The 25451-nt window shown below is 33.1% G+C and overlaps 1 protein-coding gene across 1 annotated transcript; it reads left to right on the top strand.

Annotated features, from left to right (window-relative positions):
• The first annotated feature begins 14025 nt into the window (after positions 1–14025).
• On the top strand, positions 14026–14352 carry LOC145685221 (protein GVQW3-like). The gene has a single exon (XM_081757581.1). It carries the CDS (start codon positions 14026–14028, stop codon positions 14350–14352), a length of 327 nt encoding a protein of 108 aa, XP_081613707.1.
• Positions 14353–25451: the final 11099 nt, after the last annotated feature.

Genomic DNA, 25451 nt, shown 5'->3' with positions numbered 1-25451 from the left:
ACTACTGCCCCCTTTCAAGCGAGCCATTTATCAAATTCGACTCGACTCGACACTCGACTCAGAACTCGTAGCTCGATTCGTGCCCATCCCTAACGGTGTTTACAGATTTTGAGTTTTGTCGATTACAGCTCCATCTATCACACAACGAAAAGAATATTCAATACCAAAGTTACGTATTTTTTCATGAAGATCCAGAATCTCGAATAAAAAATGGGGTTCCTATTTAAGATTTCAAAGTTAAACCTTCTCCCGCCCCCAGAGTCTTGGACAAGGGGTCGAGTATGGTATACTGGATGTTCCCCCTTGAGTCGAACAATTTTTGTTATAACTTTTTAAAAATCCGATTCGTAGTTTTCCAGATATTTCCAGAAACCGCTTTAAATGACTCATTTTTCAAGTGTTGGTAAGCAATTTTGGTTTTACTAGATTACAGCACCATCTATCCTGCAACGAAAAAAATGTTCAATACAAAAGTTACGTATTTTTCCACGGAGAATCAGAATATGCAATAAAAATTAGGGTTCCCATTTAAGATTTTAAAGTTGACCCCCTCCCGCCGCTAGGGGTCTCCCTCTTTGAGACGAACAACTTTTGTTACAAATTTTTAAATATTTGACTTGTAGTTTTCCATATATTTTCAAAAACAGTTTTAAATACCTCACCCGGTATATAAACGGGATGTTTCAAAACAACACCGACGTTTGGAAGGTGATTCCTGACACCAAGATAAGACAAAATGTATAGACCAACCTGGGTGCACAAATGCTTCCTTTCGGAGTTATAAGCTGCCAAAAACATGTAAAACTGAACTCCATAGCTCCTTACCGTATTCGGGTCAAAACTTCACTTAGGAACTAATACGTGCGCTATCCAAAAATACATGTTTCAGAATTCTAACGTACTCACGCAACAATTTTTATATAATGAGTTTGGCTACGGGCATATAATTTGAAGCTCAAGAACTATCTCTACAAAAATTGTTTGCCACAGGATTCTGAAACTCAGATATTTGGATAGGGCACATGCTAGTTCCTAAGGGAAATCTTGACCCGACTGTGGTAGGTCCCATAGTTTCAGACTATGGACCTTTAAAGTTCATGGTTTCATATTTTCGGCAGCCTATAACTCCGAAAGGAAGCATTTGTGCACTCAGGTTGGTCTATATTTTTTGTCTTATCTTGGTGTCTGGAATCACCTCCCAAACGTTGACGGTGTTGTTTTGAAACACCCTGTATATTATTTGGCCAGAAAGCCTTACTCTTCACGAATTTCAATCGCAAGCAACAGGAGTTATTCTTTATTTTTCAAGAAAGTACATGCCTTATTTCATGAAAATTACTAGGCCTATCATTATTTTTGACGAAATTTACTCTTAAACATGTTCTTAAAGTTAGGGTGAATTTGCCTCTTCCACGATTGGTATAAACCGAAAACAACATGCTCAGTGAAGAAGTCTGATTTTTTTTTTTAAATAAAAACCAAATCTTCCCTTTTGTCTAATTTCAATCCTGAAAAATTACACTAAAATTCTAATCTAAAACAAAACATACACACTATATTTCACAAAATCAGATAACTTTTACAAAACTTACCACTGTTTTGTTTGGCAACTCAAATAGTTTATTTAGTGCCACAGCACATGCAATGCTACCAGAATCCACTATTTTGCAACAAAAACCCTTTTTCTGTATGCACACCATTCACAGCACACAGGGACCACATAGGCCCAGCTGATAATCAATTTCACACCAGATTGTGTCGAGCATATCTGACGTAACTGTGTCAATTGTCTAGTTGATTTTTGCTTTTAGCCGATTTGTATTGTCGATTTTAACACGGTACACAATGTATTTCATAAAATTAAACAAGAGAAAAAGCAATAGCTTTACTGGGACCAAGGAATGGGTCCTTTGACGTCCAGTACATTGATCTCCAAAACTAAAAGAAATAATGCGAACCATTTGAAAGCAAGAATTAACAAAATAGTTGATTTTGATCGGTAATTGGAATTGAGACTGAATATCTGTTCGGTGTTTATAGGAAGTATTCTCTATAAACGCATTTCTCTTACAATTTTTCTCAAGAAAAATTGTATTGAACAAGACTGCACTATTGGCAATATACTGTTCAAAATGCACAGACACATAATGATCTTCATATTATATTTGATGACAAGCTTGCTTTCACTGAACATGTTGCTACTGTTGAAAAGCAAAATCTATGCGAATGTTAGGAATGTTGTACAGAATTACAGAAATTTAAAATTCAACGACGCTAGCTACTTATTACAAGACCTTGTATTCTCCTCTATAGAAATACTGTTCACCTACTTGATTTACCTAGGTATAGCTTGTCCCACACATCTTTCCAAGATAGGGACTGTTCTTAGCTTCTATTTAGGTATTGTTCGTAATAAAGTTGCAGAAGTATGTAGGCCAAGTAATGAAACTATCATTAAAAAAAACGCTCAATATAGCATCGTACACTATTTGTCGAAAAAATAAATAAATGAATAAATAAAAATAAAAATTAAAATATAAAAAAACAATATTTTTTCTCTACCTAAAAATAACGAATCGGAAATTAAACTACCATTCTCTACTTCCTACACTTAATTTCAGAATACTCTCATTCACACAACACAGAATACGAAGTTATTCTATGTCCCGAAGCCTAGAATTGCAATAGTTCAATTTTCTAGTCATGTGAAATATAAAAAATAGGGCTATTAATTTCACTTCTTAAATCTACCTTCACATTTTTTTATTGGTACATTCTTGCATCGATTTTTCTCTACAAGCATCATTAGAAGGGCATCCAAACGGTCCTATGATATCGTGCTCCAAATCTTTCTCTTAACAAGGGAAAGCTTGTATAATGTTCACTCGGCACTCTCAGTTGTCACAGGAGTGGTCAGAAAAGCCTTGAGAACTTAGATAATGGTTATTGAAGCGTCTTTAAGAGACGACACTAGTTAACGTACATTTGAAACCTCTTTGGAGAGTAAATTTTTCCTCATTAAGGAACATTCTTTAATGATGTCATCAATTTCGACACGATACACAGTCACCACTTTCTTGGTATAGTTTGATATATTGTCACGGACTACGTTAAAGTTTTGTCCGTGATTGTACTTTCAGTTCATTACTCTTCAAAATGATTCTTTCCAATACTTCTTGGAATGCTCATGATACACTGACAATCTTCGGGGAAAATCTATTCCTGAGTCCATTCAAATGCTCGCCAACAACTCCATGGAATTCTGTACGTTTCTTCTCCTTCACTGACTTCACATATTCTGTCTCCATGCGAACATTAACACAACGTACTCTCTTGTCAGAATTTAAGGAAATGAGAATCAGGATACCAAGATCTAAGCACTCAAAGTTTGCAGTTTCATATCTATTGTCGAAAGTCTTCAATTGTTGCATTAAAAGTTTCAATAGCTCACATAACACCGCTAATATTTTTATTGGTTTGCTAAAATTGTTTGCTCACGCTATTGATCGACAGACTAAACACAGTTATCTACAGGATGAAATCGAATCACTTAACAGAATGTAACACACTCCTTGTCTTGAATTGCATGTTATGAGTCCATTGTCGAATTTTGCCATTTGGGCGTAAAACAGTCCACGATGAGCTGCCTATGTGTGGTTGTTCGTTTTTAACTGGTCATTGAGAATTCTGTCATACTGTCATACAGATTTCATGTCCTCATTGGAAATAATGTTGTTCTTTTTATGTCGCCCAATCGTATCGTTCCTTTACGTTAGATATATTATAAAGGACCAAAAATTGTTTTGGGGTGTCACAGGCTGCCTACAGTAAATTTTATTCGATCTGTTCTTCCTATTTCAATGTATCTAGGTATAGCTACTGCCTATAAGTACTTATTTTTAAGAAATCTGAAATAACTTTCTATTAATACAAGAGAGTATCAACTATCCTGCATAATGAACAGATCAAATAAAAAAGCATTCAATAAATACTTATTTCCTGAACCACCCATAGCATTAAAAACGCCATTTTTATTCCAAAACTAGCTCTTATTCGTTTCTTCTGACCACTTGGTACAAGCTAGAACTTAAAAAACATATATTATGTTTTGTACCATGCGTTTTAATAATTTACTATAGAAACTGCGAAAATGAAAATATGTAAAGTGTTATAACATTTTAAGATAAATTTAATAATGTCTGACTGAAAAATCAAGTACACAGTGTAGTATAAATATATAATTTACATCTTTAAAATAACTAAACATTAACGAAAAACGTACGCCTTTTACACAAATTACATGTCTTTATTACATAAGTCTTATTTTATTTAAAGGAAATATTCTTTTAAAACTAAGCGGCATAGTACGGAGACCGCATAGCCAATAGCTTGCTACGGTTTCTTCCCATTTCTTTTCTACTGGCTGAGACAAATTGTGCATGATATGCAGAAACTTCGCTGTGTTCAAGATGTTATTTTTAGTTTTTGCAAAATTATTTGTGGAAGTTTTTCGAAATTTCCAGTGCCTATTTTCATATTTTAGTGCCTAAACATCCGGGCTCTAGTTATGAAATACATTATAACATATGTATTTAGGTAAACCTATTTGGATAAAAGATTTTGCACCCAAACGGCCGCGTCCAAATGTCTGCGTCCAAACGGCCGCGCCCAAATATCATGGACCCACAAATTGTGGGCTGGGCTATTGACCGACATGACTATTGAACAGACGCTTATGAGAACCATGAAAACTGTTGGAGGTCGCAGTCGCGGAAGAGAAGTGTCAGAAAGTGTTGCGCCAAAGTGGATACAAGTTGCGACAGTATCATCTGAGACGGCTGAAAGCTTCGAGGAATTTTGCAATGTAATGCCGGTCACAGTGAGCCAGCATGTTGATCTCGGAAAAATAAGCGGGAAAACTACGATCAAGATACGAAGATATTTGTGAGTTGGCTTGAAATATACTGTTTATTTGCAAGGAATTATTATCGACAGGTGTCAGTGCAGATGGCACCTTCGGCAATGAGTACCTTCGTAAAGCCAGGAAGAGAAAAGGTACCCACTAAAACATACTCGGCCACGCAATTGAAGAAGAAGACCCTAACCGCAAAGAATACTTCCTGTGCGATCATGCCGTAACTGGTTGTGATTCTGACAGGATTTCAGCCTTCTTTCACAAAGGGAAGACCAAGACAATTGCACTAAACAAGTGAGAAAACATAAGAAGCTATAAGTATCGTCAATAATTCTGATGCTACCAAGAATGAGATATGTGAACAGGAGAACGGTTCGTCCTTGGATTATACGGAACTGACAAATCAGATAAATGTCTTGATGACTACAGGTATAAATGTTTTAACAGAGGAATTACAAAAAGGAAAATCGAAGTGAAGTTAGATAGTCTTTCTTCGACTTTAGATGCATTCTCCATGCACATATTGAGGGTTTTCCGTCAAGTGCAATTATGGAGAAGGAAACAACTTGATCCAGAAGAAGGGATGGAGAGCTCATGCAAACATTCTTCTACCTATCCCGGTGACTCAAGCACCCCTGACGAATTAATTAAACTAATATCATGCCCATGCATAAAAATTGTGAAGGTTGTTGTTTATGCAAAAAAAAAAAAAAAAAAAAAAAAGCACGCATGATATGCACTGATCTTTGCGCTTACAGCAGCGGCATGGGATATAGTAACCAACCTGCAATAGAAATAATGGATGATGAGAATGAAGATGAAAATTAGAATGATGATTACATTCGTGGATTAGGCCTACAGGAGACACCACGCAAAAAAGGAAAAAAAAAACGTGCCAATTGGCCTTTTCTCTCAATTTGGTAAAGGTGGTGTGGAAATAGATCTTACAAACATCACAAATAATATCTGTTCTTGCGATTTATAAATCACGAAGCGGAAAACATATCTTTATCAGCAAAGGTGATTTGACTAGATAAGGAAGAGAAGAATATCTCTCTGCGTTCAAATACTCAAGAAATATTCTATAATTCATCCTTTATAATAGAAAATCAATTAGAGATGAATAATAGTCAATAATAATTGTCCTATTAAAATACAATATTCCCGTAACAGAGACAATTTTTGGCTGATTTATAATTTCAAGACAGGAAAAGTGACCACAATTTCTGGAGAGCCATGAGTATTGAAGAAAACTCTGAAAGTTATATTTAATAGAATAGTTTTTACTCTTTCAAAATGGTCCAGTTAATTTTCTTTCTAAAGTTAATAATTTTTTAGAAATTAGCCAAAAACCTAATGAAGGTGCCTGATTGTCCACCACTTTTCCAAGATGGCGGCGTCAGTACAAGTCGCATCATTCAAGATTTTAGTATGTTGATGAGGACAATAATTACAACAATCTTGTGAAGAGAAAATTTCATTACTTAAGAACAAGGAAGAAAATCACAAATCTATTTCGAGGGGTGTCGATGTGCTTACCACATATCATCTCACGAAAAAAAATGCCGTGTGGATGATGATAGAATGCTTACCTTTTGAGAAAAATGTAAGTTCTATGTGATAGGATATTTTCTGCTCTTTCAAATTGGTCTAGTTCATTTTCTTTCCTAAAATTAACCGTTTTTGAGAAATTAGCCGAAGACCGAATGAAGATGTGTAATCGTCTGCATTTTTCCAAGATAGCGGAGTTAGCACAAGGCGGATCGTTGAGGAATTTAGTATGTTGATTAGGACCACTATTACAACAATCCTGTGAAGAGAAAGATTCATTACCAATTATGTCCACGAGAGGTGCCTAATTCGACTGGTCTATTAATTTGGCTGGAAGTAATTTTTGTGTTTATGTATTGTACATACATATAACAAAAGACACTGTTAACTATGCACAGTAGTTCTCAAATTTTTTTCACTGACAACACACTTTACTGTACACCTACAAGATCCCGACACACTGATTTATTAAAATTCTTTAAATTTCACGTCAATGGAATACGCAGAGTTTCATCAAGCAGGTGTCAAGTATTCAATTTAATTTTCTTTCAGGACATTGGGTTAAGTTTAGAGTTACCCCTCCGCTTTTCATAAAAATCAGGAAACTTTACACGAGAAATGAGGTAAGAAATGATAATTTGAAGTTTTTATTTGATGTTTAGGAATGTAAGTTCGGCATGAGAGTTATGTTTAATACGAGAAAGGATATGTGGAAGTTAGTACTAGTTGTCGGATGCGGAAGCATTCGCGGAAGGTTTCAGCAGCATGGTAGTTGTAAAATACGGCGAATATGGCGAACAGGTGTAACGGATGCGTAAAAATAATAAAGAAAACCTTTTAAATTTTTGTGAAGCCCACGGAGTATTGAAGTTAAGTGAAATGTAACAATTTTTAATACTTTAAGCACTGTTTTTTTATGTTGCAAAGTCCAAGGGCACCTTCAGACTGGAGGGGCAACTCTAAACTTAAGCCAGGACATTCATAATTTATGTATATCTTAATATATTAAATGTTTCTTAATCCATAATATCTTGCTCAAGGGGGTTAAAATCCCGAAACCCTCCCGGGGGTACGTCACTGATAATAGTATAAAAATATATTCTAAGTTTCTGAAAAGTAGTTACTCTTTATAGTGCTGAGCACTGTTACTGCCGTTGGAGGCGCTGTTACAGTTTCTATCAAAATTGATTCTGACTAATTGGCCAATATATTCCAAAATTTCACAACACACTTTATGGGACAGCAGTATATGAGTGATATTCATATTCTTTTACACACAACTACTTGTAAACACTACATCCATATAGAATGAAGGTCAAGGTGAATGCAAGTAATTGACCGTTGATACTAACTTTATATAATATGGAAACTTAAAACTTTCCGTGGAACTCGAATATGTTTTAGCTTTCACCGGTCATAGAACTCGTGATTCTCGAACTATGAAGTGTTATAGCTAAGAAAATTCTTATCTTTCTGCATATTCTTATCTTTTCTTTTCCATCAGCCAATAGGTAATTAAGTCCGTTTTAAATTCACAGATAAAAGATCAGAAGACATCTCTTGCCATCTAAATGACTAATTTAACTACAACCAATAGCTAAAGTCAAGGTGAACTACATCAAAAGTTCCCGACGTGCAAAGCTATCGAACACAGTCTCAGTTGTTCCGAGCTGCTCCTATTTTTGTCGAGCTCGGTCACGAAATATAGCCAGCTTTAATTCTTCATACCATGGGCTATTTGCACACCAAATTTGTTTCAAATTCTGCTAGTATTTACCCAGAAATAAAGTGTCACAAACACACACACAAATACACAGTATATATATATATATATATGAGCGGCATGGGTGAACGTAATGGTAAGCGCTATTTCCGGTGAAATTTAGTTAGTAGGTGAAATGGGTTGTGATCAAACCACGGAAAAGTACGTAGATAGTTTTAATATCAGAAATATAACTTAATACTGTAACGACTGTTGTATTCACTGCCCGTTACTGACGGATCAGGTCCATTAGACCCGTCTTGGCTTGGGGCGTTTTTTCTAAAGTCATTGTTTTTAATAATTTTAATATGTTTATTGATAAATTCTACATTTTCTTGCTTATACCTAGTATTTACAACCTTCAATATGCTTCTCAGCCTTGGTTACGAGTAAGCATCCACTAACATTTGTTACACACAATCTTTGAATGTTCGTTACACACATTTTTCTTACATTTGAAGCACACTGTTATGCTTTTCGTATCGAGTTTCGATGGACAAATGTGACATATCTTCATGCAAGTCTTCTTGGAGATACGTATGTCCTCAATATGGCTGGGCCCAATAGGCTCGTCCGTAGGTAAAGGGAGTCATCCATAATTATGACGAAACTAATTGAAATTGAAAACAAGATCTTGGTTGTCTTTAAAAATGATGAAAAGTCGCGAGAGCTGAGGTCGCTAGGTTGTGGTGTTAAAATATAAAATAATTTTAAAAATTGAATTCGGGTCCAATGGAACCCTCCGTCGTTATAGGGTTAAGATGAAAGCGGAAGCTCCTTTTGTATGTGCAATTCCATTGAATTGCATGGGAATGGTCAATCTTATTTTCCAGTTTACTCGAAAGAGAAAATTTGGCATACCATAATGTTTGAACGAGCAGCTCGTGAACGATTAATGCGTACAAAAAAAAATTGAAGGGTAGGTGCCTGAGGTCAAAGCAAGAAGAAAAGACGTATGCTGGGCGACAGTAAAAAAAAAAAAAAAAAAAAATATATATATATATATATATATATATATATATATATATATATATATATATATATATATATATATATATATATATATATATATATATATATATATATATATAGATGAATCGAATGTAAGTAAGCGGAAGACGGAAATTTAAAAGTTTGAACGTAAGTAAGGTGTGCCATACTTTATCAAATGCTTACCACAAATCAAATAAGGTAAGACAAGATGGTCATGATGTATTATAATGGTTGGTGATATGGTTAAGGTAGTAATTGATTGTTAATACTACAGTTTGAACGAACATCTTGATAACGTAATTAAAGGTTATAGTAAGAAGGTGAGCACATAGTCGTCGAACTAAAAATTTCTTCCAAAATTTACTAAATACAGCCGTTAGTCGAATAGGGCATTAGAAGATACACTGTCGGCGGGTTTACTAGAATCTTGGATGTCTTCCATTTTGATGGTATGAATCCAGAACGGAAGATGAAAGTATAGATAAGTGAAAGAAGGTAGAGAACAACATACGGACGGCAATAAGAGATGGAATCTATACCCGGGATTGTGCTACATTTTCTTCTAATGGCTGAAGTGATATTATTAGGAGTAATGATCACTGTTAGCCGTCGGTGAATATTCAGCGGGTGGTCACTGTCCGGCTGAGGATGAGAAGAAGAAAAATCTAAGTGATCCGAGTGGTTATGAACAGGTTGATCAGGTCATCAGTAAATGGTGTGAAGATATTTTGAATGTATGTGGCGAAGGCTTTTGCTTTATCGAGATCAGAATGAAGAGGCGAGTCGTTAAGAATGAGCGAATAGGAAGTTGTGTTCAACTTACCAGAGTGCGTTAAAGCATTTCCAATAACGTGACGAATGGAATGCATATTTTTATCCACTGACGTAATTTATATGCTTTTACATAGTTTTGGACCGTACGTGGAAGAGTTCTGTGATAGTGAAGTGCCTGTACGAACGTATTCATGAAAAAATTTTGGGATCGTTACCCGTGACAAGATATTGCTTTGGAAGTTTAGGCTTATATGACGTGTATTGTGATTCTGGAATATATATTGTATAGAAGCCTGATTACTATGGCGTGTAATCTTCTCCAGTATATGATAATCTTTTGTAATATGTAAATCAAGGGCTTCTAGGTGTTTTGAAAAACATGAACGATACTTCTCCAAATCTGGTTTATCATACTTTGGGATTATGCAAGTTGGAGTTGCATCAAGAGATCGAGTAGTGCGACATTGAATGCATAGCTTCATCGGTATATGATCACTACCTAAAGGATCTAATTATAGTGCATATGATAAGGTAGCAGCTATTTCAGGACTCGTATTAGAAGCTGACCCTGTTGGTTTTAGTAGTTGATGATATGGACCCGTTGTTGCAGTGGTGATGAAGTTCAAGAAATTCGTTTTGTCTCTGTTGGAACGACTATAAATATTGATGTCAGCTAAGATGTTATAGCGCTGTAAAGAGTTTGAAATGTACCGAAAAAACGCCTGGTGACCTTGTCGAACAGATTGTTGCTATGATGATGTAATCTGATTTGTAGCAAAGAATGACTATTAGATGTTCCGGTAGATTCCGAACTGGACTTGTGTGTATGCGATTTAATACATGAAGTGAGAAATCAATAGAAACTCCACCGTTGGCATGTCGTGCTAGTAGAGTACTATTTTTCCAGTTTAGCGTGAAGTCTGGAATTTTACATTGCAATTTGGGAATAAGATGAGTTTTGTTCATTGATTTTTTCTTCCAGGAGGAGTTGATTAAAAAGTGATATGTGACCATAGATGGAACGAATATTAAGAAAAAGAAAAACTATATCCATAATGTCCATGATGTAATGGTATTTAGGGGCTTTGCTGAAATGAAAATGTATGAAGGTAAGTCATTGGTCCATTATAAGTTGCATGAAATTGGAGGTGAAAGACATATTGTATATCGAATTGGACACTTTGCAAAACTAGAGGTTGTACTAATAGATGTATGTTTGAAGTGTGATGGTAATTAAAACTAAGATCTGTTTAATGATTATAGTTTCATCGGATGTAGTACAAGTTTAAGAAGTTTGATTTTGCGCATCATGCAGCAGAATGCAAAAAATTAATTCACGTTTTGCTTCTTGAGGAGTAGGTATCGATTTGCATTTGAAACTATAAACAAAATGATGTTCTTGACAGGTAAGAGAGTCGGGTGGTCATTGCATGTTGGACAGGTCCGGGTGTGATGGGAACCCCTACAGTAACCGCATTTTAAAGAATTAGTACGTTTTGATGTTTTGTATATTCATGGTAACCGTTGCATTGTATTGGTAAAGGGCCGGTATTTTCGAAGGTTTGACGTTTCTATTTAACGTTTCTGTTAAATGTATGATCCATGTTCTAGTAGCTCATCAATAGTATTTTGCGATTTCGTTAAAATCTGAACCATGTAAGTAGTTCCTTGGTTCTTATGGATGCGGGAACATTTTTGAACCTTCCTTTCCTGGTGTAATTTCTTCTTGATTTTTTCATACCTGTAAGATGGATTCACTCCCCGAATGACCATAGAGATTGTCTTTATGGCGGCCATTAGTTTGATACATAAGTTCTAAAGTTTCGTGAGTTTTACAGTTCGGCCGAAGATTTCGAAACTGTATTTTTCAGCAAAGAGCGGTAGAGGTGAATTTATATTTGGACAATTTGTAATATTTCTGCCTATGGTCTGTACTTTAGAATTTATTGAAGTGACAGTTTGACATTGCGGAACTTTCGTTCATTGTCTTGTAAGTGAAATTCCTGTTGATGTTTCTGTGTGAGTTGCTGGATGCTGTCTACTATCATGAGACGAGAGCTATTGTCAGAACGGAGACTGATATGTGGTCGTAATATTTCTTGTAAGGTGAAAGTAAATGTAGATTACATGTTATTATCATCTGTAGTCCTGGTATTTTCAGTTGCTCGCGGAGCCGAATTGACTTGTGATTTATCCTTGTAGCTATTCTGTTTTTCTACTTTCACAGATATAACAGGTGGTGGAGGAGCAGGAGCAAGAAGAATAGAGCGTTGTCCGCAGGCCATAGAAGTCGATGAGGATGGTGGATAGAACATCAATGATCGAGAAGTTGAATATTATAGTAAAGATGATGAAATGAATGATGAATCTAAATTTGCAAAAATATGCACAGTGGTGTGTACAGTAGTGCAATCTCCACTCGGGTGAAACTCTTAATCTCTCTCACTCTCTCTCCCGCAATTGCGAACTGCCGTGCTTACATCCACAAGCACGAAAAATTCTTCGCCTAGATTCGACACTGCGCTCAAAGCATCTAGTGAGAAAGCTGAAACCAGCTAAGCATGAGAGTACCTGTTTTTTATACCTATAATCATCAGTAGAAGGTTCCTTCTGTGCAGTAAAAGAGTTAACAATTTTTTGACCTCAATAATGTTCGATGGCCTAGAGGATGTTCGTAAAGCTGGAGCAGGATATTCTATTGTATTTGCATGAAAAAAGGATTTATACGTTACCGCATGGTGTTTCTATTTGTTTCTAATTAAATTAATACCTCTCTGCCGCTACCTGTTTATTTCAAAGAGAAAGACAAATGTTAAATTATACTGTATTAATGTTAAATTATATGTTAAATTACAACCATTTTAAATTTCGAGTTATCTCTTAACAGACGCACTCACTTTGGAAAGATGGCTTTATATCCAAAAATTTGATAGTTGTAACATTTTTGGAGGAAATCAATACCCCTTATCGATTCCCCGTTACTTCAAAGAGAAAGTCAAATGTTAGATTATAAATTGATACTATTCCATGTTATCGCTTAACAGAAGCACTGACATTGGACAAGATGACCTTATATCCAAATTTTTTGGTAAGGGATAACATTTTCCTTTCAATTATTACTCATCTTGTCGGTTTCACTTTGTGTCACATAAAAATTTTTACTGTATACTTATTACAGTTAATTATCGTCTTTTTGGTTATAGTTGTAATAGAAAAGTAGATCATATAATAATAATAATAATAATAATAATAATAATAATAATAATAATAATAATAATAATAATAATAATAATAATAATAATAATAATAATAATAATAATAATAATAATAATAATGTTCGATTTTGTTTATAAAACTGGCTCTTAGTCTTCTAGAAGTTTCTGTTCCTTCTCTTTTGTTAGTAGATGTAGTTTTCTTTCTTTCTTTTTTAAGAGAATCGTGATTACATGTGATGATATTTTTCATACTAAAAATCAAGCAAACAATAAATCCACAAAGCCCCTTACTCCGTATTGTAGCCTCAAATCCAACTTAAGTTTCGTACGTTTAATACAGTTTTAAACAGATATTTACTCCTAATTAGAGTCAGTGTCCTAGTTTTAAATTTGCACGCTGTTGCTGTGACATTAAAACTAACTTTAAATATATTGACGCGAATGATTGAAACCTAACCACATTTAATAAATAAACATTAAATAAATAAGCAGTTACTGAGTTTAAAAATAGTATATAAAGTCAATCGCATTTTCAAAATGACTTAAGGCGAAATGTCCGTGTTTGGGGTCAAAATTTTCGGTTTTTGAAAAGTATCATTTTCAACTTGTAGAAACCTGTACAATTTCGGAGATAAGATACGAGGTGGGATTGGAAATTTCATGGTCTGACTAGGAAAGAAGTTATTTTATGTTTGTGTACATTAGCTATATAGCTACATCTATTAGTAGTCACTGTGTAAAATTTAGTTTCTTTATTACTTCATGTGAGGAGTTTACAAGGCGCTAAGTCGGTGAAAGTAACGGAAATTTGTCACATGGAGAAAATCGAGCATCGAGCTGTCATTGAGTACCTGCATAAAAAGGGTTTAACACCACAGGGAATTCATAAGGACGTGCTAGAGACACTAGGAGACTTCGCGCTCTCGTATTCCATGGTGAAAAAGTGGGTAGCTGAATTTAAGCTTGTAAGAAACACCATTGAAGATGATCTCAACAGTGGCAGGCCTCTAACGTCGACCACTACAGAAAATGTCAATAAAATTTGTGACTCAAGTTTGAATGACCGTAGAATCAACATCCGAGAGGTAGCTGATACTGTGGGTACTTCCTATGAGCGAGCACAAAATATTATCGTAAAATAATTAGGGTTTTCTACGATTCCGCGAGATGGGTACCCTAATTCCTTTCAGTTGAACACAAACGCAATCGACTCACCCTTTAACATGATTGTTTGGAACTGTTTGAAAGTGATCTGGAGGAGGTTTTTGGCAGATTTGTGACTATGGACGAGACATGGGTACACTACCATACACCGGAATCAAAACAACAATCGAAGGAAGCAATGGAAACGACCTGGATCTTCTGTCCCCCCCCCAAAAAAAAAAAAAACAAGTTTCGTCACAAAAAAGGTTACGGAATCAATTTTGGGAGATGCTAGGGGCATTATCCTGATTGATTTCTTGGAAAAGGGAAAGACTGTCAATTCTGAATACTATTGCACCCTTCTGTGACGTTTGCGTAAGGAGATTAGAATTAAAAGGCCAGAATACTGCAAAGAAAGGTGTTGTTTCACCAGAACAATGCGCGTGTTCACACGTCCCTGTTGCCACACTCCCTCTATTTGCCTGATCTGACCCCCTCGGATTTTCACTTGGTCAGAAACCTGAAGAACTTTTTGGGGGGGGGGTTCAGATGCAGAGATAAAAAAATGTTGTACTGGGATATTTTGCAGGGCTCGGGGAATCATTTTTAAAAGTGATATAAAAGCGTTACCGGAAGAGGTGGCGTAAATATACCTCGGTCGAGGGGAAAATTAAAATATAACTTATCCAAATATTTTCTAATTTTGTAGATCACTCCATGAACTTTCCAATCCACCTTCATATCACTATCACCATACCTTTTCGGGGGGGGACAGCTTTAACTGTTGTCTCAGAGGCAATTCTAAATGATATTTTAAGTTCGATCAAAATCAGTGAAGAATTTTGTCCAAATTGGTGATGGCCAAAAACTCGAAACTGACGTAAGATCTTTTCTTTCAAAAGTACTATCACCAATTTGAACAACATTAGTATACTTACTTCAATTGCTTCCATACTACGTTTCCTATGTATTGCTGAATTGGTTTTGTAGAGTCGCTACTTTGTCAAGGGTGTCTCAAAAAGAACACCGGATTTTAAGCTACTATGAATCGAATTTATTCACTTGAAAGAAGCAAACAAAACACACCATTCTCTTCAGGACATGTTGAAGTTTAAACGTGAAAATAATATCGGGCATATAACCCCCCTACTAGCCCTACTCGCAATCAGTCAGCCCATGAAATTAATTATCGCCCGCTCGCACATTTCCTTATCAACTTTGTCGAGGACATGTCGAATTTCTTGATTGAGTTCCAACAGATTACGGGATTTATTCTGGTAAGCTCGTGACTTACTCACAAGGTGTCTAGTCGAGATGGGTAGGTTTGGTCTCCTCATAACGAGATTAGTCTGTCCGGGAACTTTTTATGCAGCAGAGCGATTGGGTCTCCTGAAGTGTGGCAAGTTTCGCCGTCTTGTTGTAATAATAAATTATCAATGTTCATTTGATCCAAACGGGGCCAAAGGAAAGCAGTGAACATCTCATGATAACGAACTCCATTCACCGTGACAGCCCTTCCTTGTTTATCTTCAAGAAAAGTAAGGTCTGATTAAGCCTCCATTCCAAATCCCACACCACACCGTAACTCGCTGAGGATGTATGTCTTTTTCATGAATTACTCTTGGGTTCTCTGATCCCCATTTTCGGCATTTATGCTTGTTTACAACGTCGTTTAAATGGAAGTGATATTCATCTGAGAAAATGATGCGTTTTGCGAAACCATGGCTCTCTCGTTTCTTTTCTAGGAGCCATTGCACAAATTGCTGTCTCCATGATCCGCTGACTTAAGTTCCTGTGTTAACTGAACACTATACGAGTGTAAGTGCAAATCTTTTATTAAGATTCTGTGCATTGTTGATGGACACATGCGCATTTCTTGAGCATGTTAGCGACATGATTTTCTCGGACTCACAGCCATAGAATCACGCACAGTACTCTCCAAAGTGCTATGGAGTTAAAGAAGTACTGGGTTATTGTAAAAAAAATAATAATAAATAAATAAAATAATAATAATAATAGTAATAATAATAATAATAATAATAATAATAATAATAATAATGAGAAGAAGAAGAAGGAGAAGAAGAAGAAGAAGAAATTTTTAAGAGTTTGTCTGAGTTATAACTTATTAGCCATATTGTATTCTTGTTAGTATCATAATGAAAAGCTTGATAAAGATGATGATCTGTATTATTTTCATTTTAATAAATATTTAATTGGCGTGATTATCGTACATCGTACACTTTTATGTTTACGAACAAAAACAGTCTTCTCTCAATTTTCTCGATAACTACTTTCGTACGTATCCTTTCGTTGAGTTCAATTAGACCTTTGATTTTGTAATGCGACGCATCTGTAAACTTTCTGTACTTTTACTTCAGGTTTTCAGTTAAACGTATTTTTGGAAACACTGAATGGAAAAAAGGCATTTTCAAATTTTGACTTCATAATAATATTTTGCTTTTTTTTTTTTTACCGCAAATAAACTTCCAGATAGTATAGTAAAAAAAAATCGAATAAGGGTTAGATTACATATTCATAAAATTAAGCAACAAATATTTGTTTTCACTTGTTATCGTGAGTCTAAGAGAAAGACGTGAAAATGCAATTGTATCTTCGAAGTAGATATACGTGAGATGACTGTAAAAACAAAGTAATATGAGCTTTTTCCATCAATACCCAGAATCGATTCAAAAAACCAGAAAAAACTGTGAGATGCTTATTTCATAAGTGAATAATTATATGTTAAAAGTACACGTTTTTTAAGACTAGCTTTTTTAAAAAGTGAGCTCTAGAGGATTAAAAAAAGTACTACGGTATATGTAATACAATAATTGTAAAATAAGTTATAAAATTTAAGGTTTACCAATGCGATGTTTGCTGTTTTGAGTAAACATTCTGGTAATATTATTTCTTCAGGTTAGATTTCTAATAGGACATGTTTGTAATGTTAATTTTTTCTCTCATATTCGTGATGTTTGATGGAAAACATTAGCAAGAAATGCGTATTATTTTTACAGCCTCTCCTTTAAATGATCTTTTTACATTATTTTTCTTTGATTTTTGCCTCTACATTACGCAAAAAACTATGCTACCGAATCAAAACAATGTTGCATGGAAATGCTTACATTTATAATATTTTTCTGTCTAGACTATTAGTTAACACGATTGCCTCTTTCGCATAGCTTTCGCTGCGTTAATTCCCAAAGGGAAAAATCATAAAATATCATGGCTGTTGGTGCAGCATTTGATGCATCAAAAAACATGATATCACTGTATTTGTATTACGTCGTGTTGGTGGTAACGGGTTATTATTATTATTATTATTATTATTATTATTATTATTATTATTATTATTATTATTATTATTTATTTATTTATTTATTTATTTATTTATAATTCATAAAATCGGTGATGAAATCAATCACGAAAAAACTGCAGAAAACATACACGCCTGGATGAGAAGATATTGTCACATAAATTCATTATCGGTAATTTCATGCATCATTTAAATGTAGGGGCGATGAGATCACAATGGTTCAGTGGTAGAACGCTCACATCTGTTGCGAAGGACCCTCATTCGATCCCCGATAACTCGAGTTTGTGATGTAAATAGTAAAGTAGCTAATAATGCATGATCCCCGCAAAATGAAAGGACCTATCCTCTTTCCACGAGCATGACGTAAAATTTAAACAAGAATTGTATACTTTTGATTATTATTATTATTATTATTATTATTATTATTATTATTATTATTATTATTATTATTATTATTATTATTATTATTATTATTATTATTATTATTGTCCTCGGTTTCCTCAGATTCTCTCCTTTCGTCTTACTTTCTAATTAAACAAATTCTTTCATTATCGTTTACCTTTGCTAATTGTTCATCTCCGTTACCTTAACGGGCATAACTGTGGGAGATATTACAATTTCTACCACTTGTGATTGTAACTTCACGTACTGTCATGACCCATGCTTCCATAAGGTAGCACATTAAAAATATATTATTATGAGACATTAATAATATGGACATACAAGCCTCTGTCCTGACGGAAGGACTTCTGTACACGACCCGCAAATTCATAAATTTATAAACGGAAATTTTTCCAAGTATTTTATGCCTCTTATAAAGTAGAGTGAATTTAAACTCCATTAATATTTCATCATACGAAATCCCCATTCTATAAAATGACACATTATACTTCTTATACAGGAAATACAAAAAGTTTTTTGAACATTCTCAATTTGTGTTTGACAAAAATCGTAGCTAGGCGACCATATTAAAGACTCATACTGTAATTTACTTCAGACAAAGTTATTGTATAATACTTTCTAAATTTGTGGAAGTTGTGTTTCTAATAACAAACCTAAATTTTTTATAAGCTTCTGTTACAACACTTTAAATATGATTTTGAAAGGACAACTAGATATCAAAAACAAATAATACCCAGATCTTTAATTTAATAGTTTCTTTCTCTTCAAGTTCAGTATTATTTTAAAAGTATTTGTAATGTTCTACAGTTCTATTAGTTCCAAATCTTACGTAATAAAATTTATTTTCATTAAATTCTAGGTAATTTTCTTTGCTCCATTTAATTATGGTATTTATAACATTTTGTAATTTGAGTGAATCCCCTATTTTTAAAATTATTTTACATAGTTTATGTCATTAGCATCATTGTTTATATGGGATATTTTATGTTCATTGTGAGATCGTTTACCTTGTTTACTTGCATGTCATTATTATCAGCATATTTATAACTATACACTGACTTAAAATTATAAAACTTAAAATTATTAACAACTTCATTAGCTACTGTCCTATTATCTATTAATTCGTTTCCATTCACAGTTATCTTTATTACATTGAATAAAGCTTCAAAATGCACAAACGTAATTTTTAATATGGGTCTCTGAGTTCTCTACATTTTTTGTATGCTTTAGAAATCATATATTTTAATTTTTCTCGTTTTTTAAAAATAGGTCCAGATTATAAGGTGAATTATTTTTATATTTTCTATCACACTCCTTTAATTTTATCGTATTAATTATATGATTAGAAAACCAGCATGAATACGAATTTAAGGTACTATGATTCTTTTCTGGAACTTCTTTTTCAAAAATATTATATTTAATTGTATTAAAAAAAACTTAACTGCTTCATTTACAATTATCTAAGTTTTAAGTTTTCTATCATTGACCAATCAGTATTTTACATTTATCTATAGAGTCCATTAAAATTAGCTTTCTTAAAATTTAAGATATTAGTTGTTTCATTATTGGTAATCTTCTTGAAAATTGTATTCATCATTTTTATGTGAAAAACAAGATGAGGAACATCAGGTTTCACAAGACAGTTTTCCTCTTCAAGAATTTGTACACCTGCGAAGTGAATTATTTCTGAAATTAATGTTCAGTTATTACAATTCTGAATATTATTTATAGATTTCATATTGTTTAGATTTATAAAATCTTACAGTGTTCTATAGCCTTAACCCTCTTGCATTAAGTCATAGTTTGAATCAGTTATTAATGGCAAGTTAAAATTACCTATGATAAATAATTATGTTACCACAGTAGAGATTCTCAAAGTATTTGAATATTCTAAAGAAGTTGGTATAATCATTAAGGTTTGATGAAGGAGTAAAATGTACATAAATAAACCAATATGTTTTTTTATTAATTATTAACTGTATCGGTAAGTGATTAAATCCATTTATTGCAATAAATTTTCCTCTTTCGACATTATACTGTATTTACACTTATCGCAATAATAACTTCACCATTTCTTCTCATATTAGTTCCACCACAGCGATATATTTTATATTGTGGAGTAAAATTTTCGGAACTAAATACGCCTTCCTTTAACAATGTTTATGTTAATATTATTACATCATATACATTTATACTAATAACGAAATTGGTTTAAAATTCGTCACATTTCGTATTTACTACACCTCTAACATTTTGGTAGTAAACAGATAAAATGTCGGAACAATTTATCTTTACAACACAGTTAATATATCCTCGTTTGTTTTAAGTACCAATAATTTCTGTCTTCTGCATATTTTCCCAAGCTTAATTGTTCCCGAGTCAAAATTACTCATAAAAACGCTCACCATTTTTCATTCAATAGTTTCTTTCCTTGTCCAAATAAACACTTTTGATATGCTGTTGAGCTATGATTAATATATATTAATATATTACCTTGGAATTCTATATTACTTATATTTAATTTCTCTGAACTTTTCGTTCTTGTATAATTTTATCTTTTAATTCACGATTTTCATGATTTTAATTCACTTTACGATAATACTCGGAAACATCTCATTCGGACGTTTCTTTAATCTATGACATGCATCCGTGTAATCTGTTTTTGCTTCAACATCAAGTACTCTTTTTACATTTTTTACATTTTCTCACAAATCTTCATACAGTTTATCAGGAATTTCATAAATTTGAAATATATTTCTGTGTCCAGACTGACAGAGATTTGCAATTTGGAATCTTTCCAATTGTTACACTTTTGCATTCAAACTCACTACTTTTACAATACACTCATTCATTACTTTCGCTTGTTGATTTATTAATTTAGAATTTTCATTTAGTTTTTCATGAACAAGATTTAGAGATTTTCTTAATTCACGTTCAGTTTCAACTCTTTTCTTTATATTTCAGAAACTTCAACATCCAATTCTTGTAGAAGTTTGAAAACAACTAATATAACAGGAAAATTTTCTCCTACATTAGGATTTCTTTAATTTACTATGCTATTATGCCTAGATTCTGTACATTATTTTTATATTTCCATTCCTGATTTTGATCTTTCAAAAAATGTATATCTTCTTCTTTTAATTGGACACATTTTATATGCTAAAAATTATACATTTCTCCCACACCTATGTATTGTCTTGGAACTCTTTTCATGATTCCTCACAGTATCAAAAGTTTCGATATATATGCTGACATATATATATATATATATATATATATATATATATATATATATATATATATATATATATATATGTATGTCAGCATTCTTTTATGCATTTTACTGTATTAAATGGACGTGAACAACTTAAGTGAAAAGCAAACTAATGGAAAATAATATAGATAGCTATAGATATACATAAAAATACTAACTTTATTATATACAGATAACCTAAGATCTTAACTGGTTTCGAACGTGTTCATATGGAGGTTTTCTTTCTTCTTTTCCTCTCTCTCATTTTTCTTTTTTTAAATGCTGAATCCGTAATATCGTCACGAAACTGAGAATCGGAACTTCATTTTATGGAAAAGACACAATAACGTAATTCTACATAGTGTTAATTTCCTAACTCATATTGTAGCTTGTTGGGCACTAAAAGTTTAATGATTTGTCATATGGATCATAAAAAAGATTAGTAATTCCTATAATAATTTATATTTATAAATATGAGATATGACGAATTATTCAGTGAAAAATATTAAGTTTTGTGTAATTGATGTCTTGTAATGTGATTTACTAAATAGCTGGATGATAGATTCGGTTGAATACATTTAAACCTCACAACTAAATGTTAAGCAGGACAGTTTATTCTTCCATTTAAAAAATGTGCACCGAACACCACCTTTTCTTTCGCCATTTTAATGAAAGACAGAGGACGAAGCAAAAGAATATATCTTAGTCAATACCAAGGATGTTATAAAATAGAGGATCTGCTCATACGTATCTTCATCCTATGAACTCAATGAAGCCAAAAATCAACTGAGCATCGTCTGAGCCGGTACGTCTGATTGGTTACTCTCGTTTCCGCCATGATTGTTGGCTCGAACATTGTGATCTTACTGGCACGAAACGGGGAGAGTGGATGTTGTGAAACTGTAACGTATGGCTTCACGATTTTGTTGCATGGGCAGATCCTCTATTTTATAACATCCTTGGTCAATACTATGAAATAACTATGTAGATGGAGATGAAGGTGGCGCAATTGTAGATAAGTATTAGGAAGTTTTGTCTAACTTTTTTAAAGTTACAATTCTTTACTTTCGACAATTTATTGTTTAATGCAATCTTCAATATATGTATTACAATTCAAAAATATTATTTATATTATTTATATTATTTACTAGTAACACTTGTGTTCAGACTTTACACTAGAAATTTAACACGAAAAATCGAAGAAGAAGAAGAAGAAGAAAAAGAACAATCGACTATGACATGTTTTTTTCTGTATTGATCATGAACATCAGAATAAACTATAATACCTACCTTGGGTCACCCAATCTCCAAATCTCATAATGGATCACCTGTGGTCAGTTCTGGAGCTCAGACTCCGAAGTTGATATCCTTCATCATCGCTGAAGGAATTGGAATCAGCACTGAATGAGAAGCGGCATAATAATCGCAATAACTAGGTAATCATTTGGAATATATAAAGTTATGTTCGTCTATGTGTTTATGTCTATAATGCGTATCCAAAAGGCGTTAATAAGTATTAGGTAGCCAATTAAAATTTATCAAAATTAAGAATCAGAATATACATTATTTACAGCTGGATTAATATGTTAGAAATGTAAGTTGCGTGAACAAAATGATATTGTTTCTTTACTCGGCAACTTATGACCTGCGCAAACGATCTTTTTTTTTTCTCAAGTTTCCTACCTACACTATTATTTCTTAAGTTGAACCTCGATTATTTGGAAGTCTGTAGTGTGAAACATACAACCTTTCCACTTGTCTTTTTTAGCAATTGTTACGGATTATTCCATCAGTTGCACCTTAACCCTCATTATTTTCCACGTTCATGTAAAAATTCACCATCTAGAAACATACAATTAAAAAGCCATTATGAGTTGCAACGGTGAACACATATATTCCTTGAAGAAAACAACCCAAAACAACCTAAGAAAATAATACTAGCTAACATGTTTGAAATGTGCATTTTTTGTTTGTTAGACGAACGGAAGTACGAAAATAATGAGTGCAACAGTGCACTAAATCGGAATTCACATTTAAAAATAAAATAAAAGTAAACAATATATTATCTTTGTGGGATGCAGAAAAAATACATGATGCATTTCACAAAATAACGTCATATGCACGCAATGTGTTTTTTGAACGTTAAATAACACACTCACACACAAATGTGTATTATAATGTCACATGTCAATGAATTACCAAGGCAACATTGTTAACTTTACAAGAAAGCGTAACATGATTGTTGTTAACATAAAGATCAATAATTTGAATTTGAATTTGAATTTATTAATAAGAGTGACTACAGTCAAAGCCATAAATGGTCACCACAAATATACAAATAAAGTACAATGTAGGATTGCATCGTAGTAAATACAAGATAAATCAACGTAAACAAATTAAAAGAAATAGTACATCAAAATATTTCAATCAAATTCAAAATTATATGTCATACATGAACTTAATGAAAGCTCTGATTACAAAGTAAAATTTCGAACATTACCTCCATTCACATATCTATTAAACTGAAAACTGTGATGTATAAAATGTATAAAAAAGTAAAAATAAAGAACACTAATAAAATTGAACAAAATTACATAAGAATATATATAACGAAGAACATGATTAGATAAAAATAAACGTACATCAAACGAAAGGGAATTGGAATTTCATATACAATATACCAGGCAGAACAATTACGCATTGACATATTTACTTAATAATGCCTTTTAAATATTGTTTTTTAAGTAAAGGAAAATTTGCATTGAAGATTTTTTGTTTATGTTCTCTACGCTAATGAATAATGGAGGACCAATTAATTTGTTATTACATAAAATAAATCGATAGTCCCTGGGGTTATGCGAAGGAACTCTGATATATACGTAATGTTCAATTAGGTTCCCTTAGAATGTATTACGTCGTAAATAAGCCTAATTTGCCTCAGGTTTCTCCTAACATCAAGGGAGAGCAAATCAAGCCTAGCGAGAATCTAAATAATAATAATAATAATAATAATAATAATAATAATAATAATAATAATAATAATAATAATACAATTAGAAGTAGAATTACGATTACCCGGTTTTACAACCAGTTGTAAAGATTAGGTTATTTGGTTATGGTCATTTGGGGCAATATCGATACCCTAAGGACATTAGCACTACTACAAGATTGTAATGAATTATTAAGGAAACGAATTATAGCTCATGGTTAAATATACTATTTCAACTAGTTGACAGATACAATACATGTTATATGAAAGCAATGTGTAGCTGTGGAGCCACAATTGAAATGAACGATGAAGAACTGCTGGACTTCCCCAACTGTTTGGGGAAGACCGATAGGTTGTTGGGGCAACATCGAGATCAACATTAAAACCTTACGTATTATGATAGTGCCACTAATAATTCCACAACGCATATTACTGTTCGTAAAGTAGTTCATGTGCTTTAAATAAACAAGGGAATCTATAAGTTTAGGAATGTGGGATACTTTTATTTACAGCTACAGGAAATATGTTTTTAATGTCACTGAATTACAAATAAGGGAAAGAATAATCACAAAATTTGTTCAGTTACAAGAAATATATGAAACAAGAATTTCTTTTAAAAAATAATGTGCTAAATGTAAGCTAGTGCAGAGAGCACAAAAATTATGTAGAGTATTATGTTAATTAATGTTATGAATTTATGTTAATCATATGCTATCAAAAGTATGGCTATAGATTAAAATATTAGTGTTCACTTCATACGAGTATACAGGAAAGAGCAAACATTATACTCACATTTGTCTGAGATTTCACATTGTTGATACACAAAGAAGGGATCGTCTGGATGAAGAACACAATCCTCGATAAACCGCTGAAAATATTTTGTACATTGAACCCAATCAGCGGAATTGTTTTTGCCGCAAAACCAACCTCGGCAGGTAGCACAATATTTTTCTTTTTGAATTTTCTCATTTTTCTTACTGTGTTTTGCAACATTTTTATGTATCTGTACATTCTATTATGTGTCATTACCTTTTGATTTTTCTATTTTACTATTTTTCTGTGTTAAAAGTTAAAAGTTTGGCACTATTGTCCTTCGCTTTACAATACCACATCTTATTTTTTTTTGGGTGAACCATAC

This window comes from Thermobia domestica, chromosome 5 (assembly GCF_964235325.1).
Source record: "Thermobia domestica chromosome 5, izTheDome1.hap1.1, whole genome shotgun sequence".
In the NCBI taxonomy this organism is placed as follows: domain Eukaryota; kingdom Metazoa; phylum Arthropoda; class Insecta; order Zygentoma; family Lepismatidae; genus Thermobia; species Thermobia domestica.
The sequence above is the reverse complement of the archived record's forward strand: the minus strand, read 5'-3'. Positions and strand labels throughout refer to the sequence as shown.

What these genes read in the sequence shown, in the direction of transcription:
- LOC145685221 (XM_081757581.1), top strand. Translation starts at nt 14,026, where the DNA reads ATGGAGAAAATCGAGCATCGAGCTGTCATTGAGTACCTGCATAAAAAG.